This window comes from Nicotiana tabacum, chromosome 10 (assembly GCF_000715075.1).
Source record: "Nicotiana tabacum cultivar K326 chromosome 10, ASM71507v2, whole genome shotgun sequence".
Taxonomy (NCBI): Eukaryota; Viridiplantae; Streptophyta; class Magnoliopsida; order Solanales; family Solanaceae; genus Nicotiana; species Nicotiana tabacum.
The window spans coordinates 66,932,750-66,960,348 of NC_134089.1; the positions used below are offsets into that span (position 1 = coordinate 66,932,750).

The 27,599-nt window shown below is 38.9% G+C and overlaps 1 protein-coding gene across 1 annotated transcript; it reads left to right on the forward strand.

Moving 5' to 3' along the window:
• The first annotated feature begins 202 nt into the window (after positions 1-202).
• Positions 203-27,364, forward strand: LOC107813256 (uncharacterized). Its single transcript, XM_075222951.1, is given in 20 exon segments — positions 203-565; positions 749-861; positions 960-1,035; positions 1,112-1,254; positions 2,153-2,239; positions 9,930-10,013; positions 10,805-11,012; positions 11,465-11,550; positions 11,738-11,969; positions 12,065-12,188; positions 12,687-12,823; positions 22,545-22,653; positions 23,431-23,473; positions 23,633-23,804; positions 25,480-25,550; positions 25,716-25,809; positions 26,289-26,498; positions 26,575-26,828; positions 26,830-27,082; positions 27,177-27,364. Coding segments are annotated over 20 exon segments (2,793 nt in total). The 5' UTR covers positions 203-394; the 3' UTR covers positions 27,303-27,364.
• Positions 27,365-27,599: the final 235 nt, after the last annotated feature.

The window sequence follows — 27,599 nt, forward strand, 5'->3', positions numbered from 1 at the left end:
ACACAAAAGCAATGTTCACGTTTAGTTTGGTAGAGAACAAGTACACTGTGTTTGGTGTCATTTGAAGTTTTTCTATTTATTTTTATTTATGTGGATTTCTTTTAGTAAAATATCTGGTTATGGCTCTATGAATAAGTAACAAATTAGTTATTTCCCCTCCGATAAAACTACTTACTACAATTGTAGATGTATTATTCGAAGAGATTTCTTCCTATCATGACAGTTCAATAATCAAGAGTTCACAATTTTGAACCATAATATTATCAAGAGTTCATAATATTATGAGTTAATGTTTTCATTTACTCATACGTAGGAAAGGGGGATAGATTGTAATTTTGGAATGTTCCAAGACTAATTAATTAAGAGATGTGGCACTCTATAATTGCTCAAAGAAATGGCGCGAAAAGAGAAGGCCCAAGCTCACACTTCGGGGTACTTGTACCAAATATTCCCAGTTGCCCGCAAAGTAAAAAATCCCACTGAGGAAGTTGACGACGATTCGCTCCTCTTCCTCTTACGGCCTCCGACGATAACGCCAAACAAAGAAATGCATTCGACTCTTAAGGTTTTTTTCTTTTCAATTTCTCATTTTTCATCTATTTTCCCCTTCATTAGTCTATCTTTAAAATTCTGTTTGAAGTTTCGTAGTTCTACCCACAAAAATGTGTTACTTTTTAGTTTTGTTATTAGTATTAGTGCGTTTCTACGTACGTGACTTGATGGAATTTCCATTTTCCAATGGGTGTAGAAATATTTTGGGTACACAGAGTTTCGACCTTATCAGAAGGAGATTATAGAGAAAATTTTAGATGGAAAGGACTGTTTGGTGGTAATGGCCACCGGTAGTGGCAAGTCATTGTGGTATACTTCAACCTTTTGTCAATATTTAAACATCCCACGAACACACACACACGCTTACACACATGGGCTGATCTTTTTGCTTGAATTGTTGGTTTAAGCTATCAGGTTCCCCCATTGATCTCCGAAAAGACTGCTTTAGTTATAAGTCCTCTCATTTCTTTGATGCAAGATCAGGTAAAAAATCTAGTGTCGTATGCTTTTTTCTCGTAGCATAAAAAAGATGTCGTGAAGATACTCTGTCCTGGCGTAGGTGATGGCATTGAAACAAAGGGGGATTGAAGCTGATTATCTTTCAAGTGCTCAGACTGATCGTGGGGTGCAGACAAATGCTGAGTTGGGTCACTATGACGTTCTGTATATGACTCCGGAAAAGGCTTGTGCGCTCCCTAACAGGTGTGTATTCTAGAAACACGTATGTCTAAGTGAAAAAAGCTCCATGAATACCTAAAGGAAGTACTTATTTACTTCCCTCTATGCATTTTCTGGACCATCTGGGAAGAAAGGAACAATGTTTGCTTTGAGGACAAGAGGAATCACATTGCTAGAATAAAAATATTTGTCTTCAAAATTTATTTTTTTGGTGTAAGAAACGTTTAGTTGAAAGTCTAGATCAATATATGGAGTTTTTGGATGTGCTAAGCAACTTGTAACTGAAAGTATGCTATTATAGGTGTTGTCCAATCTTGGTGTAATCTTATGTACCATCTTGGTACTTTTATCAATAAAACCTTTACCTTATAAAAAAAAGAAGAAGAAAAAGGAAGTACTTATTCACTCTTACAACTTCTGTAGCATTGCCGAATCCAGTGATTCAGCTAATATCTTGCTGAAGAAGTTCATCAAAACAAAACGGGTTTTCGATATAAAACACTTGCAAGATTTTTATATATATCTCAGAGATTATTTCTGCTCCTAGCATGAGTTCTCATATCAAGTTGCGGGCAAGAGGATTGTTGTGTATAACTGGTTAGGCTCCACTATTGTTGATGGATTCCTTCAATTTCACGTTCACCTGCTGCATGTATTCTCTCTTCAGTCTTTAGATGGCCCAATTTGGCTCATGTGAAAAACACTGGAACTTTCCGTAAACAGCTAGTCTAGGTTTTACACTGACTACTGTTGACTATTTTTGTTGTTGTTTTTGTTGTTTTCTGTCATTCACTTAGCGAGGTTTTTATCCTAGCAGTAATGATGATTTTCAAGTTAAGAATCTTAAGATGTTTTTTCCAATGGGTTTAGCTTATTTTACATATGAATGAGTTCCATCCTTACTTTTGGAACGTGCTAGCAGTTTCTGGTCAAGATTGTTGAAAGCTGGGATGTGTCTGTTGGCTGTTGATGAAGCACACTGCATTTCAGAATGGGGTCACGATTTCAGGTCAGATTGCACCACATTATCCTTGCATTTTGACATTTGAATTGTTCACGGATTCTTTGGTCCATCTGGCATGGTTATTAGCAAATGTATTATTTGAGTATCCTGCCCGTGTATGCTATGCTGCTTCAAGAAAAAAAGACCAAGTTTAGAGGTACTGATAGCAGTGGCTGAAGATCAATAAATTTCAAGATTATATTTTCCGAGTTGTGCAATTCTTCCGAGCTGAAAAATGTGAAACAGTGGTAGTTGAATCGCTTGGGATCCAGTTTTGCTTCTTGGTTACATGTTCATTTAAGTGTCTCCATATGGAGAAACACTCTAGAGTGTAATGATTTTATGAGAAGCAGGAGTAAGACATAATACTGGAAGTATGGTCCCCATTTCCCAAGAGGGATGAAGGTGAAGTGAGACTGCGATTGCAGTGCCTAAATGTTGACAGTTCAAATATTCACTCAGTTTGACTGGATAATTGAATGATAGATGAAGAATGAAGTTGTAATATGTAGAATTAAAATCTTATTACTTAAATTGCAGCAGCGTTGAACTGTTGATGGGGTGCTATGCGTTAGAAAGAGATACCTAATAAAGTGAAATCTTACTACTTGGTGAAACGGGAAATTACTACGATGGGTAAAGACTAGGAGGACTGGGCATAAAAAATATGAGACTCCAAAATAGAAGCTTACTAAAGAAGTGGCTATGGAGGTTTAATAAAGAGGATGATGCCTTATGGATATGTTTGATTAAAGAGAAATATGGAAAGCAAGGAGAATGGTGGACCCAAGCACCCGCAGGAACTTATAGGTTGGGCTGCTGGAAAAATATTATGGTCATGTGGCCTGATTTTGAGAAAATAGTGGGTTTTAAAATTGGAAATGACAGAAGAATTTCCTTTTTCTTTATCAGTAAATGTAACTTCTATATAAATTACCAGCGAAAGGAAATTTCCTTGTGAATAGGTGACAGAAGATTATCCTTCTTTCATGACGACTTGATCGGGCATACCCCCATGAAGGAGCAATTTCATCAGCTTTACAATCTGGTGAATAAATACAAATTTATCTCAGTGCAATGTAAAGGATACAATGTGAGGTTCAGAAGAAACTTGAACTACTTGGAGCTAGAAAGTAGCATTTTTATCTTAGGACTCTAGAAGAGTGCAAAGAGCTACTCTGATGCAGAAGATTCTTGTGTGGAAGGCACAAGGAAAGGGGATGTTTACTGTTTAAGACGTGCTTCCTATGTCTTACAAAAAGGGATGGACGGTACAATGCAGCAAGGGGGGAGAAGTTCTGGAAATCTGAAGCACCTCTGGAAGTGACTTGTCTCTTGGATGGTGTCTCATCAAGTGCACTTGTTCCAAGAGAACCTCCAGAAGAGAGGAGTCCAGCTGTGCAATCGATGCTACCTATGAGAAGAGCATGAAAGCATTAATCATGTAATTGCACTGCTGTAAAGCAAGCCAGTTATGGTCCTTTTTCCTAAGCACACCGGGGATGACTTGGACTATGCCTGGAACAACAACGGAACTGATAGATTGCTAAGGCTAAAGAGGTCAGAGTGAAGCTCGGGGAAGATAATATGGAACACCATCTCTGTATGCATTTGGGGGATGTGAGAAGGTACGGGAGAAAATATGATATATTGATATTGTTTGTGATGCAATACAAGAGGTGCTATTTATAGCTACTCTATACAAAGGGGATACTACTCCTATTCCAATGTGGGGCAATTACATAGCTATCTCTAACACTCCCCCTCAAGCCGGAGCATATAAATCATGTGTATCGAGCTTGTTACATATATAATCAATGTGAGGACTAGTGAGGGACTTGGTGAAAATATCTGCAAGTTGATCATTCGATCTCACAAACTTAGTAGTAATATCTCCTGAGAGTATCTTTTCTCTGACGAAGTGACAATCAATCTCAATGTGTTTAGTTCTCTCATGAAACACCGGATTTGATGCAATATGAAGTGCAGCTTGATTATCGCACACAAGTTCCATCCGACTGATTTCACCAAATTTCAACTCCTTGAGCAATTGTTTGGTCCAGACTAGTTCACATGTTGCCATAGCCATTGCTCGGTATTCTGCTTCTGCACTAGACCGAGCAACTACATTCTGTTTCTTACTTTTCCAGGACACCAAATTTCCTCCTACTAAAACACAATATCCAGACGTAGAACGTCTATCAGAAGGTGATCCTACCCAATCAGCATCCGAGTACCCAACGATCTGCTCATGACCTCGATCCTCAAACAGTAATCCTTTACCTGGAGCCGATTTTATATACCGGATAATGCGGACAACTGCATCCCAATGACTATCACAAGGAGAATTCATAAACTGACTTACAACACTCACAGGATAAGAAATGTCGGGCCTAGTCACTGTGAGATAATTTAATTTACCAACCAGCCGCCTATAGCTTGCAGGATCGCTAAGCGGCTCCCCCTGTCCAGGCAGAAGTTTAGAATTCGGATCCATCGGCGTGTCAACAGGTCTGCAACCTGTCATCCCTGTTTCCTCAAGAATGTCTAACACATATTTCCTTTGAAAAATAACAATACCTGAGCTAGATTGAGCAACCTCCATACCTAGAAAGTACTTCAATCTGCCTAGATCCTTAATTTGAAAGTGCTGGAAGAGATGCTGCTTCAGATTAGTAATACCATCCTGATCATTGCCCGTAATAACAATATCATCAACATAGACTACCAGATAAATACATAGACTTGAAGCAGAGTGGCAATAAAACACAGAGTGATCAGCTTCACTACGAGTCATGCCAAACTCCTGGATAACCGTGCTGAACTTACCAAACCAGGCTCGAGGAGACTGCTTTAGACCATAAAGTGACCGACGCAAGCGACATACAAGGCCACGAGACTCCCCCTGAGCAATAAAACCAGGTGGTTGCTCCATATAAACCTCATCCTCAAGATCACCATGAAGAAAGACATTCTTAATGTCCAACTGATAGAGGGGCCAATGACGAACTGCAGCCATGGATAGAAAAAGGCGAACTGATGCCACTTTAGCCACTGGAGAGAAGGTATCACTGTAATCTAGCCCAAATATTTGAGTGTATCCTTTGGCAACAAGACGTGCCTTAAGTCGATCAATCTGGCCATCGGGACCAACTTTGACTGCATAAACCCAACGACAACCAACGGTAGATTTACCTGAAGGAAGAGGAACAAGCTCCCATGTACCACTTGTATGTAAAGCAGACATCTCGTCACTCATAGCCTGTCGCCATCCTGGATGAGACAATGCTTCACCTGTAGACTTAGGGATGGAAACCGAGGACAATGAAGATATAAAAGCATAATGGGGAGATGACAGACGATGATAACTCAAACCAACATAATGAGGATTAGGGTTTAGTGTGGTCCGTATACCTTTTCGAAGTGCAATCGGTGTACTAGGAGCAGGATCCGCAGTAGGAGCCGTGTCAGGTGCAGGACGAGAACCAGATGGGCCTGATGTAGGGCGCGAACGACGATGATAAGTCAAGAGTGGTGTTCCTGTGGCTGGGGAACTAGGAGGGATAACACTGGACTCCTCAAAAGTTGGTATGGGTGAAACCTCTGTGGTTGAAGGTGGAGGAGGATTACTAAACTCCTCAAAAGTCGGTATAGGTAAGACCTCAGATATGTCATGGTGGTCAGCAGAAGTGACATCAGTTGTGAAGAAAGGTTTAGACTCGAAAAATGTGACGTCAGCTGACATAAGGTACCTATGAAGATCAGGTAAATAACAACGATATCCCTTCTGAACACGAGAATAACCAAGGAAGACACACTTGAGAGCACGAGGAGCTAACTTATCTTTCCCCGAGGCTAAGTTATGAACAAAACATGTGCTCCCAAAAACCCGAGGTGGAAGAGGGTATAAGGCTGACTGGGGAAACAATATTGAATGTGGAATCTGACCCTTGATGGGAGGTGAAGGCATCCTATTAATCAAATAACAAGCTGTGAGAACTGCATCGCCCCAAAAACGCAGCGGAACACGAGACTCAATTAGAAGTGTGCGAGCAGTCTCAATAAGGTGCCTATTCTTTCTTTCTGCAACCCCATTTTGCTGAGGGGTATAAGGACAAGATGTCTGATGAATAATTCCATGAGAAGACATAAACTGCTGAAACTGAGAAGATACATATTCTAAGGCATTATCACTGCGAAAAATGCGGATAGAGACACCAAATTGGTTTTTGATTTCAGCACAAAAACTCTGGAATATAGAGAATAACTCAGAACGATCTTTCATTAAGAAAAGCCAAGTACATCTTAAGTAATCATCAATAAAGCTAACAAAATAACGAAATCCCAAGGTTGAACTGACTCTACTAGGACCCCATATGTCAGAATGAGCCAAGGAGAAAACAGACTCTGCATGACTCTCAACACTACGCGTAAAGGAAGCTCGGGTATGTTTCCCAAGCTGACACGACTCACAATCTAATCTAGACAAACTGGATAAACTAGGCACCATCTTTTGAAGTTTGGATAAACTCGGATGTCCTAAACGTCTGTGGATTAGATCTGGAGGATCTGTAACTAGACATGTTGTGGAAGGACTGAGCGAGTTAAGGTAGTAAAGACCTTCTGATTCACGACCTGTACCAATTGTCCGTCCCGTACTGCGGTCCTGCATAATAAAAGAATCATCAATAAAATATATACCACAATTGAGGGCACGAGTCAAACGACTAACAGATGCAAGACTAAAAGGACAACCAGGAACATAAAGAACGGAATCTAGGGTGATAGAAGACAATGGGTTGGCTTGTCCAACTCCTTGTGCCTTAGTTTGACATCCATTGGCTAAAGTAACAGTAGGAAGAGACTGTGAATATACAATATTCGACAAAAGTGATTTATTACCAGAGATATGATCAGAAGCGCCTGAGTCCATGACCCATGGTCCAAGAGTACTAGACTGGGAAACACAAGCAAAAGAATTACCAGCAATAGGAGTGTCAGTCTGGGCAACTGAGGCTACTTGTGGAGATGTTTGCTTACTTGCTCGATACTGAAAGAGCTCATTATATTCTTCTTTAGATACAGAAAAGCCCTGGTTACCTGTAGTCTCGCTCTGAGCAACGTAGGCATTTTTGGGTGGACGGCCATTTAAGGAATAACACATTTCGCGAGTGTGTCCAAGTTTGTGACAATAAGAACACTTGGGTCTAGATCTCCCAAAACGACCGTCTCCTCGTCTATTCTCCATAACTTGAGATGCCCGAACATCCACTGTATGGGATGCAAGAACAGAGGAATCAAGTATCTGGGATGAAATCACTGGGTGACTTGGTGCTGCAGCAAGGCGAAGTAATCGAGAAAATAATTCATCAACTGTAGGGACAGTCGGACTCGCCAAAATCTGGTCTCGTACTGAATCAAGATCATGAGGAAGTCCAGCGAGTGTAAGAACTAGAAACATTTTCTGTCGCTGCTCTTGTTGTTTTGACACACTAGCAGAAACTGACATCAATGTCTCAAATTCCTCCATGACTGCCTGTACCTGACCCAAGTAAGTAGACATATCTAATTCTTGCTTCTTTAAGTTTGTCATCCGTGATATCACATCATAGAAGCGAGATATATCATTAGTGTATAACGTACGAGCCTTTGCCCAAACCAAATAACATGTCTGGAATGGTCGAAACAAAGGCATCAACTTAGAATCAATAGAACGCCACAAAATGCTACATAATTGAGCATCAATTTTTGCCCAAAGCGCTATCGCCTTTTCATCTCCTTCGCTAGACTGTTTAATCAGATGATCTTGCACACCTTGACCTTTACGCCACAACTCGACAGATGAAGCCCAAGCTAAGTAGTTTGAACCTCCAATTAAAGGTTCCGAGGTAATCATAACATTAGAGTTTCCAGAACTCATGCTTTTAGACCCAAAAACATCAATTCCCAAAGACATCTTGTAAATTATTACCAAATAAGAGAAATAATCAACTGTAATCCATTGAAAATAGAGTAAGGAACACTGAACCAGAATAGTAAACTACTGTAGCAGTTGGAAAGTTACTGTTGCAGCCTGAAAATATTCAAAGTGGTCGGAATGAAATAAAAACAGTAGGGGTAGGATCGGAATTACCAGAAGACCCAACTGTTCTGAAGGAACTTTTTCAAAAAATGGTCGGAAGTCAACCTTTTGAAATTACTATTCACGCCGGAAAAATAAAAAAGTGGTCGGAATTTGGTGTAACCTGGATGGGTAGGCTCGGAATTGCAAGGGAAACAATCTGTCCTGAAGAGTCGTCGCCAAAAAATGGCCGGAAGGTGGCCCACGCAACTTTGGAACTTCGCCGGAAAATTTTCTTTGGACAGCTACAGTACTGCCGGAGATTTTCACTGGGATTTGGTCGTCGGACAGTGACTACTCTTGTGGTAGTGTTGGATTTTGTGCACAACACTGACCGAGACAAAGCAGACGCAAAACAACTTTGAAAGTCGCCGGAAAAAAAGGGTTCCGGTGACTGATTTTACTTCCCGGAATCGCTGGAATTTATGCACAGCGATAAATCTCTCACGATAGCTCTGATACCATGTGAGAAGGCACGGGAGAAAATATGATATATTGATATTGTGTGTGATGCAATACAAGAGGTGCTATTTATAGCTACTCTATACAAAGGGGATACTACTCCTATTCCAATGTGGGACAATTACATAGCTATCTCTAACATTTACATAGCTATCTCTAACAACAAGTATACAAGGAAAGACGAACATATGAGTATGAATGTAGATACAAGTAGACAATACTATGTGTTGAGAACTATATTTTGGTGTAGATTCTCTTTTTTTGGTATATGGCTTGTATACGGGGTTAGTCCCCAATTGTTAATAAAATTATTTACCTTATCAAAAAAAGATCTGGACTAATTGTATATTTTTGTTGTACTTTTGGTGTGTATAGGAATATGTACAGGAGGCTGAATACTGATAGATTTTATTGGTTCCTTTCACTGTTAGAAGGAATTTCACTTTGTTTTTTTGCATCTTCGTGCTGTTGATTATTGAAATTTCTCTTTACTGTTTGAAAAAAATACCTAACAGTGTGAAAGGCAAGTGATCAATATTTGGCAGTCTTCATCAAACAATGTTATGTGGCAGTAAATGATGAACCATTTTAGACCCAAATACCCACATGATGAATATCGCGAAAATGCAAATGTTAAGACGGATACGTGGTTGTGTAAGATAGGAAAACTTGAAAAGGTACAAGCAGCACACATGGTGGTTAAGGTTATAACTTTGCACTAATCAGTGGACCTCAATTCTTTGAAGTGCATTCTTTACAAATGTATGAACTATTCTATAAGTGGATTGAGAATTGAATGTACCTTCATCGTTATTTCTTGTAGCTCTAGCTTGAAAGTTTCTTCTGATGAATATTGAATTCTACAAGCATGAAGAAAGATGTTAGTAATAGTGTATTTATAGCATCATTCCATCGAGATATTTTTTTTTCTTCCTTGTGGAGTCTACTTCTGCCTTTTATTTTATGGTTCTTCATTATTTCTTGCTCTTTCAATTCAATATTGCTTGGACATTTTAGTTCTCTCTTGTAGTATTAACCTGTTTCTGCCTTGTAAATGATAGTATTTCTTTCTCCTTATCCTATTGTCTCATGGAACTTCCTTTTCTCCTGCAGGGTAGAGTATAAACAGTTAGACAAGCTGCGTAATGTTCTTTTGAATGTTCCATTTGTTGGCTTAACAGCAACTGCTACAGAAAAGTATATACTTTTTCAAGTTCTGTAATTTGTTTTTTTACTTTTGCTTTCCCAACTTCTGCAGTTTCTTCTTTTCTTTTAATTCTTCGGGGCCATATTCTGCTTCAGAAACCTGGTGGACAGGATCTAACTGGATATAGTTTCTTTCTCTACACTCTTATTCCATCTCATAATTTTGTTTCCTTGCTGCTTATTAGTATCTGGACCACTCAGTAAACTTTCTACCAAACACTGTTTAATATTTTAATTTCTACTTTTGGTTGGGATTCCAGTGTTAGATGTCATAAACAACTGCATTTTAGAGGGACATTTATTAGGGTGAGTTGGTCGTTTCCCAGTGATAAAAGGAAAATTGATATTCAGGCTCAACTGTTAGTTAGCTTTGTTCTGAGATATCAGCCTTAATTATATCCTTTACCACGGTACTCTTGTTTCTAACAGTCAATTGAATTATGTTAACTTTTGCTGTCTCTTGACTAATTGTTCTAATTTTACAAGCATGCTTGTGTGTTATGCAGCTTCTGTTGTAAGTTAAGCTGGATCAGGTTTATGCTATCTATGTTTTTTTGTTAAACTCTTTGCCTTCTAATCCTTGTCAAGAATTTATTCACGTCTCTCATAGCATGAGGTGCTTAAGTCTTGATATTACTGGGTAATAATAAAATTGAATGTGCACCATAGCTTTGTTAGACTTGTATATATAATCTGACAGTTTGATTGTCTTAGTTTTTCTTCTCTTTATTTAGATCTTAGAAGCTTTGGACGAATAATTTTATTCTTTTCTTACTTTTCAGAGTTCGGAGTGACATTATGAACTCCTTGCAGATGAAAGACCCTCATGTTGCTATTGGCTCATTTGATCGCAAAAATCTTTTCTATGGAGTCAAATCTTTTAGTCGTAGTTCTCAATTTGTTGATCAGCTGGTGGAGGAGATCTCTAAATATGTGGATAACGCAAATTCAACAATAATATATTGTACAACTGTCAAAGACACTGAAGAGGTCGCATCTCACCTCTGTCATGTCCACTAGAACGTTACCAGTAGATCTGATTTGATACACCTATTAATGAGTAGAAAGTATTGCAAATATTAGTCCCTTGTGCCTTTTATTTCAATGTCTCCCTTCTCCTAGGTTTTGTGGTTAGATGCATGAAGTTTGGCTTGCTTGGAACTTACAGTTTGTTTCAGTTGAGAAAATGCTGAACTTAATTTCTCCTCCTGTCTAGTAGTTTCCCTTTTTCCTTATTCTGTCTCTCCACATGCTAGTCTGCTAGGTTCTGATAGAGTTCATGATTTCAACAGACTCTTGGTCCTTGTAGCGTAATAGTATCAAGTCAAATGGATGCGTTGCCATTCTCATGATATCGTAACAGTGCATCATGCTTTACTAGTGATTCAATGTCACTGGACCTAGTGACTTGACTTGTGATACCATTATCATGGTTTTTGTAGATCTTCAAATCACTTCATGAGGCAGGAATCAAAGCTGGAATCTACCATGGGCAAATGGCTAATAAAGCACGTGAGGAGTCTCATAGGTTTCATCCTTCTTCATTTAACTCTTCTGCTTTTGAAGCTAGCTCGGGCAATTAATTGGCCTTTCTAAGTCTGTTACAGAAACCAATTTATCTACCTTTCTTTTGCTATGCTTATTAGTTGTTCTTGTGTCATTAGTGTTTGCTTATGGCCTCATGAATGAAGTATAGGATACATTTCTTATTGCAGGTCATTTATCAGAGATGAATTCTATGTCATGGTTGCAACTGTTGCTTTTGGCATGGGTATAGATAAACCAAACATAAGGTATGTGATACACTACGGCTGCCCAAAGAGTCTGGAGTCTTACTACCAGGAAAGTGGACGATGCGGCAGAGATGGTATTCCTTCAGTTTGCTGGCTTTACTACACAAGAAGTGACTTCACAAAAGCTGATTTCTACTCTGCAGAAGCTCGTTCAGTATGTTGCTCTTCATCCTGGTTCCATAATGGACCATATATTGCATTTCTCTCTTTAGGTCTGTTGAACATCCTGGTATTGTGACTTCTTGCCAGGCAGCTCAAAGAAAAGCTATTATGGAAGCATTTTCTGCTGCACAACATTATTGCATGCTGTCAACTTGTAGACGAAAATATTTGTTGGATTACTTTGCTGATGAGTATGACCATGATGATTGTGGTATGATCTCTATCAAAATCTCTCTTTTCCTGGGAATATCTTGGTATTTTTTTCAAGATGTTTATATCTGACTTGATTTTGTGCCATTATTGTTGGTTACCAACACAAAATCAAGAATAGTTATCTGGTACTGACATAGAAGGATGTCTTGTTTACGTAATTGGGATCTTACAAAAGAGTTTTAACGTTTGTGTCAACTTAGAGCACAAAGCAGCTAGGACATGGATTTTGTTTTTCTGAATTCACATTTTAGAGGTCAGAGCATTGTTGCATAAAATTAGTGTCTGATTCTACAACATTGACTAATCTCCGACACACTTTAGAGAAGAAAAAGAACTGAATGGGACAAAATATTTTTGTTTTAAAATGTTCTGATGGGTCTTATGGTATGGGCCTCTTCAAATAGACTGGTTGATAACATTTCTGGGTTTCTATACTTGGGATGAGGTACTAGCAATTACTTAAAGAGAGTGAAATGAATCTGTATGCTGTTTCCAGGAAACTGTGATATTTGCACTAGCTCAATGAAGGAAAAGGACTTGTCCCGAGAAGCATTTCTTCTTATGGCCTGTATTCAGTCATGTGGAGGCCGTTGGGGCTTGAATCTGCCCATAGGCATTCTTCGTGGATCTCGAGTAAGCTCTCGTTGAAATCTTACATGGAAGAATATGTTTTAATTATTGTTTAACACTAACTGAATTCTTGAATACTTTTTCTCCCCAATGGTGAGACCTGTGAAAATGCACGGGAGAATATTATTGATTGATATTCTATGTTACAATGAGCCCTATTTATATGTATACATAACACACAATCTACTCCTATTACATGAGGGACTAGGACTAATTACATATAGTCACATAACTTTTCTAACACTCCCCCTCAAGCTGGTGCTTATAAATCATATGTACCGAGCTTGTTACATATGTAGTTAATACGAGGACCAGTGAGGGACTTGGTGAAAATATCTGCAAGCTGATCATTCGACTTCACAAACTTTGTAGCAATTATCTCCCGAGAGTATCTTTTCCCTAACAAAGTGGCAATCAATCTCAATGTGTTTAGTTCTCATGGAACATTGGATTTGACGCAATATGAAGAGCAGCTTGATTATCACACACAAGTCCCATCTGACTAATCTCACCAAATTTCAACTCGTTGAGCAACTGTTTGATCCAAATAGCTCACATGTCGCCATAGCCATTGCTCGATAGTCTGCTTTTGCACTAGATTGAGCAACCATAGTCTGTTTCTTGCTCTTTCAAGACACCAAATTTCCTCATACTAAGACACAATATCCAGACATAGAACGTCTATCAGAAGGTGATCCTGCCCAATCAACATCTGAGTATCCAACGATCTGCTCATGGCCTCGATCCTCAAACAATAAACCTTTACCTAGAGTTGATTTTATATACCGAAGAATGCGGACAACTGTATCCTAATGACTATCACAGGGAGAATCCATAAACTGACTCACAACACTCACAAGAAAGGAAATGTCAGGTCTAGTCACTGTAAGGTAATTTAATTTACCAACCAACCGCCTATATCTTGCAGGATCGCTAAGAGGCCCCCCTGTCCTGGCAGAAGTTTAGAATTCGGATCCATCGGAGTGTCAACAGGTCTACAACCTGTCATTCCTGTCTCCTCAAGAATATCTAAGGCATATTTCCGTAGTGAGATCACAATACCTGAGCTAGACTGAGCGACCTCAATACCCAAAAAATACTTTAATATGCCCAGATCCTTAGTCTGAAAGTGCTGAAAGAGATGTTGCTTCAACTTACTAATACCATCCTGATCATTGCCGGTAATAACAATATCGTCAACATAAACGACTAGATAAATATAGAGATTTGAAGGAGAATGCCGATAAAACATAGAGTGATCAGCTATACTACGAGTCATGAAACTCCGGAATAACTACGCTGAACTTACCAAACTAGGCTCGAGGAGATTGCTTTAGTCCATAGAGGGACCGGTGCAACTGACATACAAGGCAACTAGACTCCTCCTGAGCAACAAAACCAGGTGGTTGCTCCATGTAAACCTCATCCTCAAGGTCATCGTGAAGAAAAGCATTCTTAATGTCCAACTGATAGAGGCCAATGGCGAACAACAACCATGGATAGAAAAAGGCGGACTGATGCTATTTTAGCCACGGGAGAGAAAGTATCATTGTAATCGAGTCCAAATATCTGAGTATACCTTTTGGCAACAAGACGAGCCTTAAGTCGATCAACCTGGCCATCTGGACCAACTTTGAATGCGTACACCCTCGATTTACTCGAAGGAAGAGGAACAAGCTCCCAAGTACCACTCGTATGTAAAACAGACATCTCGTCAATCATAGCCGGTTGCCACCCGGGATGAGACAATGCTTCACCTGTAGACTTAGGGATGCAGTTCTTACATCTTGCTATCTTATTAATCGTATGCCATCTTCAGCTATCCAGAATCAAGTTCCATTCCCTGTCCTGTTTCCCCACTTACCTTTGTTCTCTCTTCCACCCCGTGTCTTTGGGAGTACGTGTTTTGTTCATAACTTTACTCCAGGAAAAGATAAGTTAGCTCCTCGTGCTTTTAAGTGCTGGGTTACTCGAGATCGCAACAGGGATATCGATGCTATTCTCCTGACCTACAGCGGTATCTTATGTTTGCTGATGTTACCTTCTAGTGGCCTTGTATGTCGGTTGCGCCGGTCCCTCTATGTCTAAAGGTAAGGAAGGAAGTGGACTTGCTTGACCTATTGCAGTTGCCATGGTTTGAGACCCATTGGCCATTGTGACTGTTGGAAGAGATTGAGAATATGAAATACTAGTGAAAAGAGATTTGTTACCAAAAATATGATCACATGCACCTGAATCAATGACCCAAGACCCAGAGGTTGAAGATTGCGAGACACAAGTCATACTACTATCTGTTTGAACAACAAAGGCTATTCCTTAAGATGTCTGTTTACATGCTTTGTACTGAAGGAACTCAATATAATTCGGTAAAGAAACCATCTGCATTGGATTTAATGCATTGGATAGATTGTGAGTTAAAGGCTTCTGATACGAATGCCATTATAATATTGTGCCGGAAAAAGTAGAAATTTTCTGGGGATCACTGTTCACGCCGGAAAATCACTGTAGCTCGCCTAAAAATTCCAAAGTTGTCGGAATCTGTCGGAAATAGTACCAATGGACTCGGAATTTATGTGCGACTAGGCTGTCCTCAAAAAGCTTGGCCAATGCATCTGGATTGGATTCAATGCATTGGATCCAATGGATTGTGAGTCTAAGGCTTCTGATACGAATGCCATTATAATGCTGTGCTGGAAAATATTGTCACGACCCAAATCGAAGGGCCGCGACGGACACCCGGTGCCTTACTCAATCGAGTACCAACGTAGCATATATTTCTTATCATACTATCATGGGTAAATGAGCCAGAAAACCCGTCATGAGATAAAAAGAATAAAACATAAGGGAATACTCAACATATGACGACCCAACATGATATACAAACTTATACATGTGACATACGGGCCTATAAGGCCGACATGACCATTTGTAAACTCAAAACATAGGCCGACAAGGCCATACAAGTATCCATACACCTGACATCTGTCTACAAGCCCCTAAGAGTACATAAAATCATAAAGGTCGGGACAGGGCCCCGCCATACCAATCAATACATATCCAAAGCATACTGACCAAATAAGCAACTCCGGAGCAAGTGGAGTGCACCAACACCTTCCGCTGAGCTGATAGCCTACTTGGAGGACTGTCAACCTATCAACCGGGACCTGCGGGCATGAAACGCAGCGTCCCCAGACAAAAGGGACGTCAGTACGAATAAAGTACCGAGTATGTAAGGCAAGAAAACATAAACAAGAACAGTAATGTAAAGAGAGATAAAGGAGATACAACCTGTGACATCTGGGTGCCTCTGGGGGCTACTGACATGAAATGCATAATACATATATATACATAAACCTTTAAAAACATACGCCTCTGTGGGCATCATCATCATCATCATATCGTACCCGGCCTCAAAGAGGACTCGGTAAAAACGTACCCGACCATCATAAGGCTCGGTAGAATCGTACCCGGCCACGTGAAGCTCGGTAAACCCAACTGATCAGTGGTTGCACAATAGGTGCCGTACCCGGCGACAATAGCGCGACTCAGTAGAGTAAAATAGATACATATATATAATGCATGCTAGACTCATGGAATCACGTTCTAAACCTTTGGGAGTGACGTAAGGTCGTTGCACCTCTGATTAACATTATGGACATCATACCATCAATATGAACTTCTATAGGATTCAAGGATCATACATACTTGCTTAGAATAACTTTATATGGAAAGAAGATTCAATACTCTGGACAAGCTGGAAATTAATGGAGAGCAAATAATTGACTCAGAGATCATTAAAAAAGAGATCGTAGAGTTTTACAAGACATTATATGCTGAAATTGAGATATGGAGACCGGATTTCACATATATGGGCTGCCCAAAAATTTCAGAAGAAGAGGATGTGTGGCTCCAGAGGCCTTTTCAAGAACAAGAAGTCTTGGAAAGCATCAAATTATGTGCTACTGACAAAGCTCCAGGCCCAGATGGTTACTCTATGGGATTCTTTCACACATGCTGGGATGTGGTGAAAGATGACATTATGAAGACTATGGAGAATTTCCACACTCAAGAATTTTTTGAGAAAAGCTTCAATGCTACATGCTCTGATTCCAAATAAAAAGGGTGCCAAGGAGCTGAGAGACTTCAGGTCAATTAGCTTGATTGGGAGTGTGTACAAGATCATCTCTAAAATGTTAACTGAAAGACTAAAGAAAATGATGGATAAACTGGTGGATAAACATCAAATGGCATTCATAAAAGGACGACAGATTATGGACGCTGCATTGATAGCTAGTGAAATTGTGGACACAAGACTGAGAGCTCAGATGCCGGGAGTTCTTTGTAAGCTGGATATTGAAAAAACATTTGATCATGTCAATTGGAAATTCCTTATCAAAATTCTAAAAGAGATGGGCTTTGGCAGGAAGTGGCTAAGTTGGATTCATTTCTGCATTAGCACAGTTAAATTTTCAGTCCTCATCAATGGATCTCCAGAAGGCTTTTTCCCATCTCAGATCTCAGAGGGGGCTCAGGCAAGGAGATCCCCTATCCCCCTTCCTGTTTATTTTAGTAATGGAGGGCCTCAATAGCATGTTAAAGAATGCCAAGTCAAATGGATGGGTGAGGGGATTCAGAGTTTCAAATAACAATTGCAACATGGAAATTTCCCACATTTTATATGCAGATGATTCTTTGATATTATGTGATGCAAACATTGACCAACTAAGGCACATTAGATTAATTCTAACAGTCTTCGAGGCAATATCAGGCTTACATGTCAATTGGAGGAAGAGTATGTTATATCCAGTTAATGAAATGGATTAACTACAAAGGCTGACAGGCACACTGGGGTGTGAAATTGGAACCCTACCAACAACTTACCTGGGGCTAGCTTTAGGGGCAAAGAACAAATCTCAAGAAATATGGCAGGGGGTGATTGAAAGAAGTGAAAAGAGGCTAGCAAAATGGAAGAGTCAATACCTTTCTTTTGGGGGAAGAGTGGTCCTGGTAAACAGTGTGTTAGACTCCATCCCTACTTATGTAATGTCCTTGTTTCCTATTCCAGCTAAAGTGGAAAAGAGACTTGACACTCTAAGAAGAAAATTCATTTGGCAAGGTAACAAGGAGAACAAAACTTATCACCTGGTAAATTGGAAGACTCTCATCTCCAGCAAGAAAGTGGGTGGCATGGGTATCAAAGATTTGAGGAAGCATAACAAAAGTCTACTTTCAAAATGGCTTTGGGGATATAACTATGAGCAAGAAGCATTACGGAGGCAGGTGATCAACTACAAGTATGGCCAGTTATCCCATTGGTGCACCAAAAATATGAAAGCTACTTTTGGAGTTAGTAACTGGAGAGCTATCAGATCTCTTTGGCCCAATTTCACCACCCACTGTGGCTTCAATATTGGTGATGGCAGTAGAATTTCTTTCTGGCATGACAATTGGCTTGGCCACGGTCCTCTCAAAGATTTATTTCCTGACTTACACAACTTACTATCCAGTTTTGAAGCAACAATTGGGGAGATGTGGGGTCAGCAGGGGTGGAACTTCAATCCCAGAAGGTCTCTAAATGACTGGGAAATTGACAGAGTAGCTGAGCTATTGAGGCATCTGGAGTTATTTCAGGGCACAACAAATACAACAGACTCTTTAATATGGAAGGGAACTAGCAAGAAGACATTCACAATCAAATCAGCTTACACCTTACTATCGGGAAACAATCAGGGAGACAGCAATTGGCCTTGGAAACAAATTTGGAAAACCAAGGCTCCTTTCAAAGTGGTATGCTTTTCATGGTTAGTTGCTAAGCAGGCCTGTCTAACTCATGAGAACCTAATGAAAAGAGGATTTCAACTGAGCTCCAGATGCTATCTGTGCTCTACAGATTCAGAAAGCAATAGCCATTTGTTTCTGCACTGTAAAGTTACTTCTCAGTTGTGGCAACTTTTTCTCAGCATGATTGGACTTAGGTGGACTATGCCAAAAACCACAATAGATTTACTGAGATGCTGGAATAATCAGGAGGGCGTGTAAGGCAAAAAACCTGCTGGAATTTGATCCCAATGTGCATATGGTGGATAGTTTGGAAGGAAAGGAATGCCAGGTGTTTTGAAGACAGATTCAGTCCTATTCAGAAGTTAAAGATGAACTGTATCTTGTTGTTTCATTTTTGGTGTAAAGAAAATTATGTGAATGATGAAGAATCGATTTTAGACATCATAGAATCCTTGTAAGAAGAACAAGGATAGGTTTTTGCTTCTTTTGGAATCTGTAAATGGTTACCAGCACAACCTTTGTGCTGGGTTTCTTTTTTTATAATACATAACTGTTACCTTTGTCAAAAAAAAAATATGAATGACATCAGCTCACACAGCTAAGGACAACCATAATTTTTTTTCTTGATAACCTATTCATTTTACTTTAGATCATGCCAAAAGAATGAAGGAAGTGCCTTAACATACCTTTGAAATCTTCTATCCCATCTTCAAGCAAGCTCAATATGATCTTCTTACGTCTATAATGAGTAAACCGACTTCATCATCATCATATAAGCGTTGTAACTCTCATATTTGGAAACCAATATTCTACAAAAAAATGGACAGCACCTCCCCTATTTGTATACATCCCATATGTTACCAAAATTCACCAAACAGCCCAAACAACAACAATATAATTCACAATAAGCTCTCCGATTTGTTCAACAACCATTTTGAGCGGCAAGCTCGATTTACGATTAACAAAATATGGTTTGAATCCAATTCCTTTTCCATGAATCTGCCTACAACATATATAACATCATACTTATGCTTACCATATTATTTTCAACCCAAAACATCATAAACATAATCTTCAAATATAGTCCACACACCTAGCACCTTAACCTTTATCGTTGACATCTTATTTTTAATGTTATCTTCTTCAATCCACTGAATTAGCACATAGATAAGCTTAACAACAACCACAACATAATAAAACTATTTATAACCATTTCCAACCACAACAAACCATATATATAGCCTCAATACAGCCCACAAAAAGATAACGATTCCTTATGCCATGTCAATTACTATCCTGTAGATTTTCACTCAAACAACTCAACCAACACATGATTGACCTTAAGAACAACCAAGAACATGATTTACTTAGGCAGTAGATAAAACTTGAAATACCCATCTGGTGTACTCACTACAACCCTCAATCACACCACAACACTATAAGAGTTGTATTCTCTTCTTGAATCAACTTTTGTGTTCATGTTGGTGAGTAAACACTTGTATTTCGCCTTGAAACTCTAATATACATGAAAGAGGTACTGATTCTTAGCTTAATCATAGAGAACAACACGAAATCTGAGGTTACTTACCTTTGAAGAACCCTCCAAAACAACCACAAGATGAAGAACTACGATCTAGCAAGCACCACGGGATTTCTAAGGGCGTTGGATTCATGTTTTTATCGTAGGTTTTCACCTTAGAATCATGGAGGAACCCTTGGAGAGCATTTAGGAGGGTTTAGGAACTGTTATGGATGAGAAAAATGAGTTAAAATGACATATAAATGACTTAAATACAAGCTGAAGTTTAAACCGACTTTGTGGGTCCCATGGGAGCTGCTTGCGCAGTCTCGCGAAAATATGAATATCTCTCTAGTATGATGTCGTATCGACGAGCGATTTAATGCGTTAGAAACTAGACTCGTAGATATTCAATTTGATATGTAGATCATCCCTTGATTCCAAGTATATTGGGAGAAACATGCAGCTACATTTGACCTAAATTTCAGCACATTATGAATGCAACTTGTGATGACCTTTGCCAACTTTTGTTCCACAACTCGCTTGACTTAAAATCATAACACACGACTATCATACGAATAAAATAACTCATAACTTAACCTCCTCATCATGTTAATCACCCTAGTCTCACCCCAAAAGTATATGTTATAACCTTCCAAACTTGTCGACTTTCGACAAAACTTATTTTTTTCAATTCGTTTAGCGTCTAAGCTTTCCAACCCTTTTGGTACTTGTTATTCATGATCTTAAAGATTTGTAACCTCCAAGATAACATGATGAACTTACGTTATGTACTTTCAAAAATGATCTCATTTCCGAGCTTACATCAGTTGGCTTACGACGTACTCTCACGTACAAAAACATGGGATGTAACAAATATGATGGTTGGATTTTGATTTAAACTTGAATAAAAAAAGACTCGGAATAACCTCCTAAGTAATCTGTCCCAAAGAAGTTTCGTCGGAAAAATCACTGTAGCCGCCGGAAAGTCAATGTGGTCGCTGGAAAATCTCAAAGTGATCGGAACAAAAAGAATAAGGTATGGGTAGACTCGGAATAACTAGGCGATCTGACTGTCCAACTGAAACTTTTTTTAAATCTGGCCGGAACAGGCTTACGTGCCGGCGCGTGGGTCAGATCTCGCAGGAAAATTTCTTCCTTTTCTGGCACGTGAGGGCGCATGGACGTGTGTTTTCCGGTGGGGTTGACTGGGGTTTGGTCGCCGGAGCCTAAGGAGTCTTGTGGTGGTGTTGGTTTTTGCACAACACCAATAGAAAGTGATTTTCTTGCGGACAACCTTTTAAGTCGCCGGAAAATTGCATGGCGACAAGGTCTTTCTTCCCGGAAGTTGCTGGAATGATTCACAACGATAAGTTTCACACTAAAGCTCTGATACCATGTGAGAATGCACGGGAGAAAATATTATTGATTGATATTCTATGTTACAATGAGCCCTATTTATATGTATACATAATACATAACCTACTTCTATTACATAAGGGACTAAGACTAATTACATATAGTCACATAACAATTCTAACAAGACCTTTTTTTGAGTGAAGAAGAAATGGGTGAATCATGAATCTTCTATTTGGTTATGGTATCAACAAAGTTTGTAATCGTATCAGCATTTCTGAAGTTAAGATTAAAAAGCATTTGGAAGATACAAAATAATGATTCTTGTTTACATGGTTTCTTGGTGTTGTCCCATCTTGTTTTCTTGTTATTATTGTGGTACCCATGCTTTCCTAAGCCAAGGGTCTATTGGAAACAACCTCTCTACCTCCACAAGGTAGGGTTTAGGTCTGCGTACACACTACCCTCCCCAGACCCCACTATGTGGGGTTATACCGGGTATGTTGTTGTAGGAGAATTAATTGAGAGCCCACTAGTAGAGATTCTAGCTTGCATCCTTGAGGTGCAATGTTCGATACACACTCTGCTATCTCCCACCTGCCAAACAAATTAAACAAAAGTGATTCTCTAAGGCAACAAAATTAAAAGGGGTCCATCTATTTGAGACGGTTAAAATATAATGTAGGTCAGACAAAACGGGATGCAATATCATATTCTTTATGTGGAGATGTACTTCCAAGTTTTTGAAGCTTCTATTCAAATAATACAAACTCACAGAAAAAGTTATTTTCTTTTAGTTTAAATATTTCCAATTGATATCTGTTATGGGCTAAATTAACATGAGTTAGACCTTTTGTTTTAAGGTGTGTAAAAAAGCTTGGTACCCCTTTATTAAGGATCAGGTGCTGAACTTCAGATGTAAGGGTGTCAACATCGTTCATTTTGTCAATAGAAATCCTTATTGCTTATAGTTGAATGTTTAAAAAGTTGTCTGTAGAATTACTGATTCATCTTTAGTTGAGCGCCAAAGACACCAAGCTCCTTGTACTAACCCTTTCTGAATGACAGACCAAGAAAATTGTTGACGCTCAGTTTGATAAGCTTCCATTTCATGGTCTTGGGAAGGAGCTATCTGCAAATTGGTGGAAGGGACTGGCTTACCAATTGATTTCACGTGGTATGTATGAGCAATTGTTATCAGTCATGCTTTTAAATGCAGTTGATATACCTCAGAGTCTCTTTCCCCCGGATCTCTGAACTGTCATAAGAAAGAAGATAAAGCATCTTGAATCAACAAAATCTATAGCATTTACCTGATCCATGGGATAATAGTGTCAGAAAAAGAGAAATTGGCAAGCTCCTAGGTTTGGTCTAGTGGTAAGAGTGCAACTCGTGATGAGTGGGTTAGGCACATGTCACGAGTGCGAAACCTGCTGCAGACAAGAGTCTGATTTTTTCAGTGGAGAATTGTAACGGCGGACCCATTATCTGCCGAGTCCAAACCATGCGCCAATTGCTCCTCAGAGATTTCTTGGTTATCAAGGAAAAAAAGAAGAGAGATTTGCAAGAAAGCAAGAGACATGATTTACACCTGAATCTTTTTATGGGTGTTCTTTTTGATAACCTACAAATACCTTGAGGGCCGGTGGAGCACGGTTTCGAACTCAGTGGATAATATGCCCATCTACCCTTCTTTACTTAAATACCATGCTTTTGTCTGTGATAGACCGAATCCTTGACGTGCCCCTAACCCACACATCACAAGCTGCGTCTCTTACCACTAGACTTCAGTGTATCTATACTGGATGGAGGGTCATAGGTTTCAGCGTATATACTCTTTCGAACAGTTGCTCCTTTTCCTTGTGAGATAGTGCTAAGTATTAAGTGTAAGGCCTTTTTCTTTCATCAACTTTGAATTGCCAGGGATTTTAACAAAAATTGTACCTTGTCGCAGATTATTTGGTAGAAACCTTCAAAGATATGTACAAAACTGTGAGGTAGATACTTCCCTTATATGTCTGTTGACTTCTACTAGGACTTATTTAACATTTTCATATTATACTTCCGTCAACTGTGGATCCTCTCTTTAAATCCTTTTAGACATCTTGCTGTGTATCTACAAATGAATGACAGAATATTAAAAATTCATGCATCAGTGTCAGTGAAAAGGGTTTGCAGTTTCTAAGATCAAGTAACCCTGATCATCAACCTCCACTGTTTTTGCCGGAGACTCCTGAAATGGATCTTCATGAGAAAAATAGAGATACACCCAATGAAGTGAGTGAAATCAATGGTTTGGCTTCAAAGGAATTTGAAGGAGTTTCACAAGTATGTGCTCTTTCTTTTTTCCTTTTCCTTCGGTCACCAATTGTGTGATTCATATAATCCTAATTGTTGCATCATCACTATTCTTTTCTTCGTATTAGTGTCTTCCAAGTCCTGAAAGGAATTATGTACTGGTTTTTCTATCCAATACGGAATCAGGGGCAGAACCTCCTTGATGCAAGAGGGTTAGGGTTCACCCAAACATGCTTTGCCAAAATGTGTCTCTATATAGGTGTAAATTACATTCTATTATGTTTTGTAGCATAAATTGAACCTGTCAATAGTCAATACATTAAGGAGCGTCAGCTCCACTAATTAAGGTGATTCATTCTCTAGGAGAGATAGGAGTGAGTCACTCCATTCCCCATTTGTCCTTTCAGGCCATTTTAGAAATAGATGATGGATATAACTGACCTAGAGGCACCTGCATTTTGCAATAGGATTTGGAGACACAGTAAATGGGGAGGACTCCTCTTGACTTTACCTCATTTAATGTAAGTATGTTTGGATTAAACGCTTTTAACAATAGGGATGGTGAGCTTTTGTAATACTATAGTTACTAAAGGCGTGGCTGTTTTTACTCTATCTAAAGACATGGTAGTTTAATGAGTAATCCAACAGAAATATTATTCTTATTCTTTTGAGCATGTTTTTGTTTATGAATAAGTAATTAAACAAAGATCTTAATCTCGTTCTTTTAAGACTGTATTTTATGTATAATAAGTTTGGTGCTCACAAACAATAAAAGTTTATAAGTTCATTAAATTTGTTGGAGTTTAATAAACTATTAGAATTATAAGAGTATAATTAATTTTTAGATTTTGATAAATGATTAGATAAATTAAACAGTTTTTTTTGGTTTAAGTAGAATTCATTACGAATCAATGAAATGTTAAATCTGTTCAAAGTAAAATTGGTTTAAATTAAACAGATAAATTGTTAAAGTAGTAAAACTTTTGTTAAAGTTAACAGAACTGTTGAATTATTTTTGTATTAAATTAAGTTTGACCTCTCAAAGAGCACCCAACACCAATAAATCAGAGTGTATGCATTCATTGAAGAGACAATTGACAACTCGATTTTAAAATAAACAGTTTTTATTTTGTAATTCGTGTTTCTTTTTTAAATTTAGAAAAATGTTGACACAAAATGAGGTTGTTTTGTCCAATCATTTAAGAAAAAAGCGTGGCCTTAGGAGTTGCAGGCAGATCTGCCTTTCAAGTCCGACATCGCCTCCATTGCCGGTAACAATTGCAGTTCTGTTTAGCACTTGGCTGAGCCTGCTTACTTAAAATCCTACATTTGCCAACTTTATGCAGCAAAGAACTTAATTAACCCCTCCAGATCTTAGTTCTCTGTCTCAGAGTTCTTTTGCTTATGCAAAATGGCAGAACTCAAGTATCAAACATCCTCAGCTGGCCGTAGCTGCTGGGGTGTTCTAATATGCTTCATGTACATCTTAGCTACTTACCGAACTTCATAATGCTTGAAACTCCTTACAAATCAGAATTGAACTCGAACTTGAAACAATGTAATCCACATAAAAGTGCATATCCATAATTTCACAGGCTATCCAAAATTTTGGCTCAGACAATTCAACTTCCATAACTTGACATCCATATGGTTAAATCGAGTGGTGCCCTCACTAATATATCTCTTTTCCTTGTGAATTGTTCAGGCTGAAACTCAATTGTACAAAATGCTTATAGAAGAGAGAATTAAGCTTGCCAGAGCTACTGGAACTGCTCCGTAAGTACATAATATTGTACACAGCTCATTCTTGTGGAATTTTGCCTTGACAAGTACCCACATGATATTTGAATTACAAAGGCTGCTACATGCATGTTATGAAAGTATTTGTCTTTGATAGATAAGAGTGAGATACAAATTTATTTGTCCAGTTGTCACTTCCAGGTATGCAGTCTGTGGAGACCAAACATTGAAAAGGATAAGCTTGACCAGGCCTTCTACAAAAGCAAGACTAGCTAATATAGATGGTGTAAACCAGGTATACTTAGTAGTTGAATACTGGTATCTAAATACTTGTAACTGTTGCATTACTGGTTGACGTATACCAGAAACTCCAAGGAATTATGCATTCAGTATAATGGGAAGTGTTCCAAAATGTGTGAGATAACCCTGGTAATTAAGGGCCTTGTTTAACTTTGCGATGTTCGTATTACGTCATTTGTCAAACTCTGTGTAAGCTCCTTTCTATATTTTCGTGCTCAGATGCCTACTTTTTGTGTTTGTTCTCTTTCCCTGTTGCACCATATCAGGAGGTTGATCCATGATTCACCTTTCTGCTTTATTTTTTGGTGCCATATTTATTGCTGGAACCACTCATCCTGCAAGGGATTATCTTATGTTAGACTCTACTTTGATTCCTGAATGTTATAACTGATTTTGCATCTGTTTCTTTTGGTGCACGCTATTGTTATCTGACTGTTTGGCATTGCTGGAGTTAATTTCTCAATTCTGTTGCAGCATTTCATAAAACTGTATGGGGATAATTTTCTTCAAAGCATTAAGCGTCTATCAGAAGCTTGCAATCTTTCTTTGGATGGGGATTCAAGCAGTCAAACCTCTGTTCCCAGTAAGATTGTCACGGTTCCAAGCAATAAAAAATTAACACCAGCAAAATTTGAAGCATGGAAGATGTGGCATGAGGATGGTCTTACGTTCAAAGAAATTGCTGTGAGTCATTATTAGGATTCATTGAATGCAACTCTGGCTTGTCTGTTACAATTCTTACATATTCTTTTCCATGTAGAATTTTCCTGGTAGAGCAGCAGCAATAAAGGAACAAACTGTGCTAGAGTATATACTCGAAGCTGCACGAGAGGGATGCAAAATGAATTGGACCAGGTTTTGTGAGGAGACTGGGTTGACAAGAGAGACATTCTTGAGTATCCAGAATGCTGTCTCAAAAGTTGGTAAAGAAAAATTGAAGCCCATCAAAACTGAGTTACCAGAAGAGGTGAGGTCTACGTTGAAATCACTCATATTATATATTGTTCGTAATTGTAGTGCAGGGAGATGATGGCGTAGTTGAAGCACCTGTTGTCACTGGTACAAAGGGTGCTTCTCCTAAAAAGACTGAAGGAGCAGAATCTCATCTCCTGACTGAGACGAACAGGAAAGAAGCTGCATCCAGTGAAGGTGATTTGCTCATTCCTACAAAACGCCAAAGGATCGAAGCAGCAGAAGTCAAAAGTTTTAGGACTCTGGATGCCACAGAAGAATCCATATTGAGCTGGCTCAAGAACTTTGATGATGGGGTAAGTACTGGTCCTTTGTAGTGACATTGAAATCTTAAGTTTCACATTCCTTGTTGATGGAAGGACAATGTTGGATAACAAGATAAATATGCAGGTCACCCTTTCTGATCTTTTGGAGCACTTCAACGGGGCCACTGAAAAATCTTTATTCGATCTGCTTAGTTACCTTGAAGGTGAGTTTTTGATTTATAGGAAGAACAACCTATACCAGCTTATGTAATCAATCTTGGGGGAAGAATTGCTGTAATTGGTGAACTTAGTTAATGGCTTCTTTTAAATCTATTTCTACTCTGTTATTTGCCCCCCATTTCTCCAAATAGTAAGGATCCTCAGAAGAGCTTGAATTTTGTTAAACTGGGAGCAAAGCGTCACTGGAATGGTTCGTTCCTAGATCACCAACAAAAATTGGCGAGAAGCTAGCAGCAACCAACTTCTGTGTAAAAGTTGTTGGATGATGGAATTCAATAGCATGATAGCACAGCCAGCCTCCCCAACCGATAATAACAAAACACATACA